The sequence below is a fragment of the Ipomoea triloba genome, chromosome 6, assembly GCF_003576645.1.
Source record: "Ipomoea triloba cultivar NCNSP0323 chromosome 6, ASM357664v1".
Taxonomy (NCBI): domain Eukaryota; kingdom Viridiplantae; phylum Streptophyta; class Magnoliopsida; order Solanales; family Convolvulaceae; genus Ipomoea; species Ipomoea triloba.
Window position 1 is genome coordinate 23,399,809 of NC_044921.1, and position 10,365 is coordinate 23,410,173.

Here is a 10,365-nt window from a genome sequence, read left to right on the forward strand (position 1 = left end):
ATTTAAATACAAGTATATCAGGATAAATCACACACATTAATCAAATGATATTTGAATTTAGAACCAAAGTTCATGTTTCACCTACCTTAAACTACTGTTAATATAAATAATATATATATATATATATATATATATATATATATATATATATATATATATATATATATATATATATTATTTTATGTTTATTTTTAACAAATTTTTCATATTGCCGTTTCAAAGCAAACTATTTTTAAATTCAAAATTCAACAGTAACGCACACAGTGTGTCACTTATATTATGGCTGATATTGTTGGCAGTGCCAAACCCGATCTAACTTTTTTGTTTTTTTGCTTTTTAAGATCTCCCGTGTATTAAATATATGTATATATGTCAAAGACCTTCTGGTCGAACTGCTTAGTTGTAACTTTTTCAACTGAGAGGTCACAAGTCCGGTGAGGGCATTAATTCTCCTTTGTGAACAAATACTATATTGTAACGGAGTCTGTTTGTTTTGTTGATGGAGGACAAAAAATGGTAATATCACAATAATATTAGGACCAAAGATATATGTTCTAAAAAAAAGACTAAAAGTGAATTACATATAAATCTATGACAAAAAATGAAATAAACTCATTTGTAAATTTATAAAGATAATGATAAAGGAGTTTAAGTTAAAAACTACCTATTTGAATGTGTGCTAGGGATAAACTTTGACCATAGTTGACAAATGACTACAAGATGGTAAATCATTTTAAGTTGCTCATAACTGATCGGGTCAAACTAAGTTGTTCTCGTTGAGAGTTGAATTTGTAACTTTATTGTTACTAAATCAAGCGTTTGACCAACTTAGCTACACCTGTCTAAAAAATACTTCCATTTTGTCTATTATGTTTTTGTCAAGCTAATTATATCTTATGTGTTTATTTTCTAAAATTAAATTAAAATAGTTTCAATAAGTATAGTTAATCGAATTATACACATTTGACAAATGAATAATATTTTAATTTAATTTTTACTTTTTTAGTATTATATTTATTCTGTAGAATTTTAGCATCCAAAGAAGGTCGAAGTGTGTGTATACTAATGCGACAGAGGGAATGTCACACCAACTGCACCATCCCAATTTAAGGCCGCATTACTTAAAGGGGATGTTACACGAAACCGCGCACGCATCAGTATGAGTACACATATTTATATATTGGATAATATTTGTGTGAAATCGTCTTACGGTCTCAATCCGTAAAACGGGTTAAATCTTTTATTAATAAGCCAGATTTTAGACATCATTAATTAAAGATATGATTCGTTTTACGAATTAAGATTGATAAGACGATCACGCAGTTATAATTAGTAAACATTATTATAATCTAAAGTTTTTTTATATTATGTAATAGAAAGATTTTAGTATTAAAAAAAAAAGAGTAATTAATGAGTCAAGAATTTTGTAATCCAATGTTATAGATTTGAAATTCTGAATAAAGAAAAAATCTCGAGAACGATTTTCGAGAAATGTAAGAAGAAAGTGAAGGTGCCAATGGCCAAGGAATCAATAGATGTATCTATCACAGCTAAGAGATGCATGAATAACACCATTTGGACTGCTCTCTCCATTCATATATAATTGAAATCTTTACAGCTAACCCCCCCCCCCCCACGGCCCCATGTCCCAAAACACCACTATATTTCACCATCTTTTTCCCTCCCTTTTGAATTTCTTCCCAATACGATATGCTTTTTGCAATTCCTTATTTTATTGGTTGTGATCCATCCACATTAGAATTATATTCTTGCCATAAACATTGAGAGTTCAGATTTGAGTTAAACTTATTGTGTTAGAAATGCATAGTTTGACATTAAGTCTCAAAATTATATTAACTCGATTCATAGTCTAATGGGTCTATAAATGGATTTTTGGGATGGAAAATATAGTCCGTCAAAGTGAGAAACTTGAGTTGTGAAAAAAAAAATGAGTGGGTCACCCCACCCGAGTTGGCTGGTATATTGATTTGGTAATCATAATATTTCAAGTTCGACTTCTAATGATAGTACCTTATTAGATATTTTTTGTTTGAGTTTACCAATTATGAATAATCTATGTTGTTAACCTTTTTGTGATCCTTCGAATAACTGTTGTGAGTTTTACACACAAGAGAGGGAAAAAAAAAATGCCTAGTACTTTAGTCAAGGACTTTGGTTGAAACATGGCCCACCACAAAGAAAATCCAATGTTCAAAGGTGTAAGGTAACACTTTAGGAATTAGGATTAGGGTGTGGGGTTGCCACAAAATGTTGGTTTCATTTCATATGGACTTTTGCCCTTTTGTTTTTTTACTTGGATGATGATAGGCTCGTAGACCCCGTTCACTCATAGTTAGGGGTGAGCAAAAAATAAAGACCGACCGAAAAATTGATGACCGATAACCGAACCGATCGAAAATTTCGGTTTTCGGTCGGTTATCGCTTATAGTGTTGAAAAAATTTCAGCCATTTCAGTTTTTCGGTCGGTTATCGGTTTTTGACCAAAAATAAAGAAACCGACCGAAAAACCGAGGGTAAGCGCAAACATTTTAACCTATATACCTAGCCCATAATCATTCCAAAATTATATAATTCATTATTTAGCCCAATATTAAACCAATGCGAACCTGTGAACTACAAAGTGCAAATCTGTAGCTACTTATTACTCAATTTTTATATTTCTTGTTATTTTGTTAATTACTTACTGCTTAGGCCTTAGTGTAGTATTGTAGACATGTAGTAGTGTAGACTATAGTGTAAACATGTAGTACTCTAGAATGTAGTGTATGCAGTAGTGTAATTCATTTACTTTGCTTTACTAATTCATTTATTGCTTCACTAATTCACAAATTGCTTAGCTTATGTAATATTTATTCTAATTTTTTAAAGAAATTATAGCTTTTTAGGTAATTAATTTCGGTTAAAAATAACCGATCATAACCGACCGAAAATTTCGGTTTTCGGTCGGTTCGGTTATGAGAATGGCTTCGATTATTTCGGTCGGTTATGGGAATGCTAATATTTTTTCGGTTATTTCGGTTATTAACCGAAAACCGACCGATGCTCACCCCTACTCATTGTTACCTTAATCCCTTTTATACTTTAGGTACCTATACTTGAGTGGATCAATCACCCAGGGTTCACCGACACTTGAAATAGGAACATTGTTGTTATTAATAGGTAATAACGTCAAAACACCAATCCTTAACTCTATACAAGTGTATTTGGTAGATTAAAAAAATAAATTGTATTTAGTTTATAAGTTATATGTGTAGTGTACAATTAGTTTTAGTCTCATATGGCCAATGACATTGTGGTATAGTGGCACTCGGATGCACCAAATGCAGGTTTATGCCTTTTGATGTTAACAAAATTTGTTGGACAAAACTAAAAATGACGCATGGACTAAAATTGAGTGACTAATTATACATTACGAACATACTTTAGGTATTGAAAATGTCATTTTATTTTCAAGCCACACTATATTTGCGTAGTGAAAATTTTTAAATTATAAAATTATTTCATCACTTTTAAATTGCTAACATATTAATTTTTTTTTTTAATGTTGGATATTGTAAAAGCTTTTACCTCCATTGGGATTTGTTGGTGGGAAGAAAAAAGATAATGCTTAGCCCGGAAGCAATGAAACCTTGTTGTATGCCAAACTTCCATGTTTGCAGGAAGTTTACTAAAATGTGTTACGTTGTTCTTTTTTATTTTCAAGCTTTATCACATTGTTTGTTCCAATGTTTGCATTACTTTACTTACATTCTCGAGAGGGGGCAACATTCCAAGTTGCAACCATCAACCCGTGATTACTCTGCTACACTCTTCCAGGTATTTTCTATTTTTTATTTTTTATCATGCACTGATTTCTCAATAAAAACACTAATGATATAACATGTAGTTTAATATTTTAATTCTATTAAAGCAACGTTAATAGTGATTTTTTTTTTGTCAGATTTTTTTATACATAAAGGCTAAAATCGATTATTTTCAATAGATGTGGTTCTTCCCGGCCTCCTGGGTTATTTATTTTATGGAGATATGGACTCTTCATTTTGAGTTGAGTTTCCTCCCCTTTAACTTAACAACAACCGATATATTATTTAGAAGGATTTTCAAAAAAATAAAAAATAAAAATTAGAAGGAGTTTCTTTGTTTTTGCTAATCTATAAGGGGCTTCCACGCTTCTTTCTTTCCTATCCTTCTATTTAAATCGAGAGAGTTCAACTCCCAATCTCAGGTAAAATGCATAAGAGACAGCTTTTTTCCTTGGGTCATATGGACAAGAGTAAACAAAAGCCAGATCTGATCAATAGGAATAGAAGTGAGAGGGAAATTAAAGACGATAAACAAAGAGAAAAAAAATGAAAAAAAAACACAAAATTTTAAACGCCTTTATATGCACTTGCTATTTGCGATTAATGCAAAAGAAAAAAAAAAAAAAACCATCCAACTCTATTTTCATTTTTTTAACAGATAAAACAAAAATTATATTTTACCACATTTTTTCAATATTTTCTCTCATCTCTAATATTTTGTCCGCGTCACCTAAAAGCTCACCAAAAAATGGTCTAACAAAATTATATGGGTACTCTTACAAAGTTTTACAAAATGAAATTTTGACCTGAAGTTAAATACCATACCACATATAGATATGAGATCTATCAAATTAATATTATTATTTTTTAAATAAAAGACTAGAAATTATATTTTTAACATAAATTTGTTCTCGTTTTGTTTGTTTTGTTTTCATTACATCTAGAAGAATAAAAACACGAGATAAAAACATGTACTCTCTGACAAATATCTCATCATTTTAAAATTATTTTTAAAATAAAAGATCGTAGATCTATGGCCTCGACATTCTCATTCTAACAGTAATTGACTCAATCTTAGGATTCTTACGTTTTTCATTTTTTAATGATTTCCTTTCCGTTTACGTTCCGGGGTCATTTTTATTTTTCCTCCGGGGGTTTGAACTTTGAAGTTATACACTCCTATTTGAAAAAGTTAACAATACTTCATTGAGTTACAAATTAGTTGACGTTTTGGGTTATTTAGTGGTGCAAGAAAATAGTAAATTTAGACCGAGTATTAAATTTAAACTTCAAATACAAAAATTTATCATTACTTTTATAGTTTTACTTTAAAGATTAGTAAATTTGATAAATTATGAAGGGAAATCATTCAATTGTTCTTTACTAGCGGTTTTAGTTCATAACCTTGCAAGGTGGGTCCATTTTCATGTTCACAATTTTTGAACGCTATGCTGACAATTACAAAACTCTATGTTCACAATTTCAGAACTCTATATTCAATATTATAACACAATTTTTGAATCTATATAATAAAATTGTGAATATAGATTTCAAAAATTGTGAATGTTGAGTAATATAATTTTGCATATTAAGATTTAAAATTGTGAATATATAATTATAAATTATGAATATAAAATTTTTAAATTGTGAACATGGACATAGGTCCACCTTGCAAGGTGGACCCGGTCCATAACATAATTGGTCGGAGTATATGTAATAGAGCTCATTGTGAAATATGTTTCATATAGGCCCATAGGCCCATATCTTTTGAAATACTTTAACTATTATCTTCGGTGTCCCAAATTAAGCCCCTAACCTACATATTAATTATCCAAAGACATTTGGGTTCCGTTTAATTATCCATTGTGTATTGGGCCCCCATTACCGCTAAACTCCTTAGTGGGCCGAAGGCCCGGTACAAAATAAAGTTGGGAGTATAAACATTCAGCAATTTCAGGGTTCCGTCAAAGTTCAAACTGAGCCCCCGCCGCCGCTCATACACCTCCGGTGACGATCAAAGCCGACGGAATCAGGTCCGATCATCTTCTCAAAATTAGCAGCGTATTTTAACGGTAAAGCACAAATTGAATCACAGTTTGAACTGTTTGGTATAAGATTACAGCATTAATACTTTGTTGTTTTTATAGCTTTTGGTTATGGCGGCCGCCATGGTGGAGGACAGAGCTTTCCCTGTGAAGCCTAAGCTCAAACCTAATACTCGCAAGTCTACGTCAACTCCAGAATCCAAATACTGGAAATCATTCAAAACCCCAAAGGAACTCCCGCCGCAAACCCCAGCTTCCGGTATAACCTCCATCGCATTCTCCCCGACCTCGCCGTATGACTTCGCGGCCACACACTCTGCTTCGGTCTCCATCTTCTCCGCGCAGACTTTCAAACGTAGGACAATCTCCTCCGCCTTCTCTGACACCGCCACCGCCGCCGCTTTCCGCTCTGACGGTCGCCTCCTTGCTGCCGGTGATCTTTCCGGTGCGGTCCACGTCTTTGACCTAAAATCCCGGGTCCCATTGCGTCGCCTCCGCGGCCACTCGCGCCCGGTGCGCGTCGTCCGCTATCCCCGGGCGGACAAGCTCCACCTATTCTCCGGTGGCGATGATGCGGTTGTTAAGTATTGGGATGTCACTACTGAGACTCGAATTTATGATCTGTTGGGCCATAAGGACTATGTCAGGTGCGGCGACTGCTCTCCAGTAAGCGATGACATGTTTATTTCCGGTTCATATGATCATACTGTTCAGGTTTGGGATGTTAGGGTAATGAACTCAGGCTCAGTGATGAAAATTAACCATGGAAAGCCGGTTGAGGATGTAATTTACTTGCCATCCGGGGGGTTAATTGCAACTGCGGGTGGGAATTCTGTGAAAATTTGGGATGTTATTGGGGGTGGGGGGTTGTTGCATGAGATGGAGAGTCACAACAAGACTGTAACTTCTCTTTGCGTTGGGAGAATTGGGAAAGAAACCGGAGAAGAGGCTAATCAGTATCGCATTTTGAGTGTTTCTTTGGATGGCTACATGAAAGTTTTTGATTATTCCAAGTTCAAGATTACCCATTCCATGAGGTTCCCAAATCCACTTTTGTCAGTTGCCTTCTCACCGGATTGCTCTACTAGGGTGATTGGAACTTCAAATGGACTTCTCTATATTGGGAAGAGAAAGGCTAAGGACAGTGCTGGTGAAGAGTTGGGGAGTTCTATGGGTTTTGGTGCTGTAGAGGCACCTCATAGGCGGGCATTGAGGCCGTCCTATTTTAGGTACTTCCAGAGGGGGCAAAACGAGAAGCCCTTGGAAGGGGATTACTTGATTATGAGGCCGAAGAAGGTAAAGTTGGCAGAGTACGATAAGATGTTCATGAAATTTATGCATAAGGAGGCCTTGTTAGCTGCTTTAAATGCAAAAAACCCAGATTCTGTGGTAGCTGTTATGGAGGAGTTGGTAGCCAGGAAGAAATTGTTGAAATGTGTGTCAAATTTGGACAATGAGGAGCTTGGTTTGCTTTTGAAGTTTCTTCAGCGGTACTTGACAATGCCTAGATATGCAGGGTTTTTGATGGCATTGGCCAAGAAAGTTATTGATTTAAGGGGTGAGGATATTAAAGCCTCCGATGCGTTGAAGGGCCACATTAGGAACCTAAAGCGAGATGTCGAGGAAGAAATTAGAATACAACAGACTTTGCAAGAGATACAGGGTATAGTTTCCCCCTTGTTAAAGATTGCTGCAAGAAGATGAAAGCAATATCCAAAATCATTATCTTTTGCTTAAGTAGTAATTTGTTAGATCAAAATTTTGTTCCCTGAGATATTTATAGTTGCTATCATTGGAAACTCAGACCAGTCAGTTTTGTAGGTTAGAATCTATCAAACTAATGTATTGGTACTTTGTTGTTTGTGTACTTTGGTTGTGTTATTTTCCTTAATTGTTTTCCAAAACTGGGAGCTTTTTGGCTCTGTCTGTACTACACTTGGTCTTCAAGAATTCTTATTCCCATGAATGCGTTTACGTTTTGAAATGCCTGATAAACATGGTTATTCAACCTCTCAAATTTGATTTGTACTAGTCCATTATTAGTTCACTTATATGCAAATTTCAGCCCTTTCTGGTTATGCTTACACTCTTGACCTCTTATCTAATGTTGTTATTATTACTTTATTTGGTGCATTGTTGTGCTTGCAGCCTCCTGCAAAATGTGAATGACATAATTCCATACAATAACCTTCTTACTTTTTGGTCCTCACAAAAATCAAAGGAACAATTTTGAATCAGAATTTCAGGCTGTCATTTACAAAGATGTGTCTTTATGACTTTATTAACTTGATTAGTTTTGGCTCAATACTTTTGGAAAAACAAAGGAAGATCTGAAGATGTCATATAATCATGTTCTTTGTTCAAGTTAGTTGCATATAGAGAATGAATTAAGAGTATTGATCTCAAATGGGGCATCTTTTCAATGGCATTTTTGTTCTTTCATGCTTTTACAGTATTTTTTTTGTTGGCTCTGTGAACGTTAGATCATGGAAATAACATTGTTTCCTTTGTTGATCTCCTTATACTAATATCTCTGGATAAAGTATGCGTGTGCAAGATAAATTGTGCTCAGAAATCAGGAGGCACTTTGGAATCCTGGAGGCTTAAGAATGACCATTCTAACTGTGAATTGATCTTATTTTGGCTTCAGTTTCACTTCACCGGAACTCCACAGCAAAATCCTGCAGCGGTGTCACTTCTCTTGTGAGACATTTTGATTGCTTTCAGTAATTTCTGATCCTTTTGAGTTTTGATGGCTATCTTTGAACAAAAAACGTGTTCAGAAACTAGCAATAGTCATAGATAGATTGAGCTTTACCTCAACCCCAGCACCAAAATATACAGTTGCATTTTGCTATCAAGATTTGGTGATAGTTTCCATGAAAAATGCATGCCTGCCAAAGTTTGCATGATTTTTTTCATTTGCTTAAGTATATGAAAGAATTACTGTCACATCTGTTAGTTGACATCTTTCTTTAAAAAAAAAACAAAAACAAAATAATTTGCTTTGTTTCTTGGTGATTGTTTTCTTAGTTTGCTTTAGAAGGAAACTTCTTATATCTAGAATTATGTCTATTCTGTTTTACACATAGCTAACACCTCGATTATTGTGGTACATGTGCTTTTGCAGTTAATACTCTTTGCGTCTTATTCTAGCAAGGATTAAAATGGCATACGCATGCTTTTCCAATAACGCCTCGAGCGTAGGTATCAGGCCGTCCAGTTTAGTGACCAATTGTTTATGTAAGTTTAACCCTATAAACTGCTTTGAATCTTCAACAAACTCTCTAAAACCTCCTTAAATCTTGTATATATGGGGGCCTTATACTCTGACTACAGCCTCTTTTTTCCTGTTTCATGTATCTATAGGCTCATGCTGATCCTTTCACCATAAATGATAGGGACAACATGGTTATAACTGGTATAACTAGAATGATAGAAATGGCTGATAATGATACTTGCCTTATACTTTGGGCTCCAACAAATTGATGCTGACATGGTTGTCAAAAGAGTGTGATTTACCCAATGAATTGCCATTTCAAAGTGCACAATGCATCTTAAACACATGTCGTAGCTTGCTTTCTTCGTTTTCAAAACTCATATTTCTCTGTGATGTGAAACATTAACTTAACATTGCCTATGTGTAATTATCTGATTGCTGCCAGTCATGTTGGTTGCAAGAGCCAAAGTTGCTGAGAAGAAAAGCAACATAGGTTCTTGCGCCCGGGAAAATGTGGGAGGCAACTTGAGATGATGATTGAGATTCATGAAACTTTCACCGCATCTTTGTCCCCTCCCCGACCCCACTCCTGACCCGACAAGAATGTTCAAAGAAAGAAAGAAAAATGTGTTTGCTTTTGTTGTAAATCAAGTTACTCCCTTCACAAGATATCTTTGAAGTTGATCTGATCTGTTAAACATTTTCAGGTTCCATTCTCCATGAAGGAAATGTAATGCTACTTTCCTGCTTTCTGTAATTCTGTTATATACACATAAATAATGCTTATGTGGCTTTTGAACATGACTTTTTTTCGAGTACTACTGACTTTATTACAATGCAGTATCTGTTCATAATTACTTTCTCAACCTACTGAAGCACAAAGAGTCAATACCACCTTAACTGAGGCTCGAACCCTCAACCTCCCATCTAGAACAGCAACTTGGTGCCACTAGACCACAAAGTCCTTGGCTTTTTCAACATGACTTAGTTTGCCACGTCGAGCCCTTATTTACAGGTTTGGACAGCATGGAGATTCTGAGAAGGCTTGGTGGAATTGAAGAAGATGGTTGTTGCCCAGTCTTGAAATTTTGATTAATTAAATCATTTGTTTATTATTGTGGGAGAAGGGGTGGTTATATTGGTTGTTTGGAGCTGAGTAACAGAAGCTAAAGATTTGGTGCTGATGAGATTTTCCATTTAGTTTTAGTTGGTATCAATCCATCTTTCTTTATGTATGTATGGTCTACATCTGTAATCACTTTGTGATGGCTACATG

The 10,365-nt window shown here is 34.8% G+C and overlaps 1 protein-coding gene across 2 annotated transcripts; it reads left to right on the top strand.

Annotated features, from left to right (window-relative positions):
• The first annotated feature begins 5,782 nt into the window (after nucleotides 1-5,782).
• On the top strand, nucleotides 5,783-7,886 carry LOC116023245 (protein SLOW WALKER 1). 2 transcript variants are annotated; one of them, XM_031264234.1, is made up of 2 exons: nucleotides 5,783-5,896; nucleotides 5,972-7,886. In XM_031264234.1, the coding sequence occupies exon 2, from the start codon at nucleotides 5,981-5,983 to the stop codon at nucleotides 7,571-7,573; it is 1,593 nt and encodes a 530-aa protein (XP_031120094.1). In that variant the 5' UTR covers nucleotides 5,783-5,896; nucleotides 5,972-5,980; the 3' UTR covers nucleotides 7,574-7,886. The 2 variants fall into 2 exon arrangements, with proteins under 2 accessions (XP_031120094.1, XP_031120095.1); XM_031264235.1 differs by having other exon boundaries at nucleotides 5,797-5,857.
• The last annotated feature ends 2,479 nt before the right edge of the window (nucleotides 7,887-10,365 follow it).

What these genes read in the sequence shown, in the direction of transcription:
- LOC116023245 (XM_031264234.1), top strand. Translation starts at nt 5,981, where the DNA reads ATGGCGGCCGCCATGGTGGAGGACAGAGCTTTCCCTGTGAAGCCTAAG.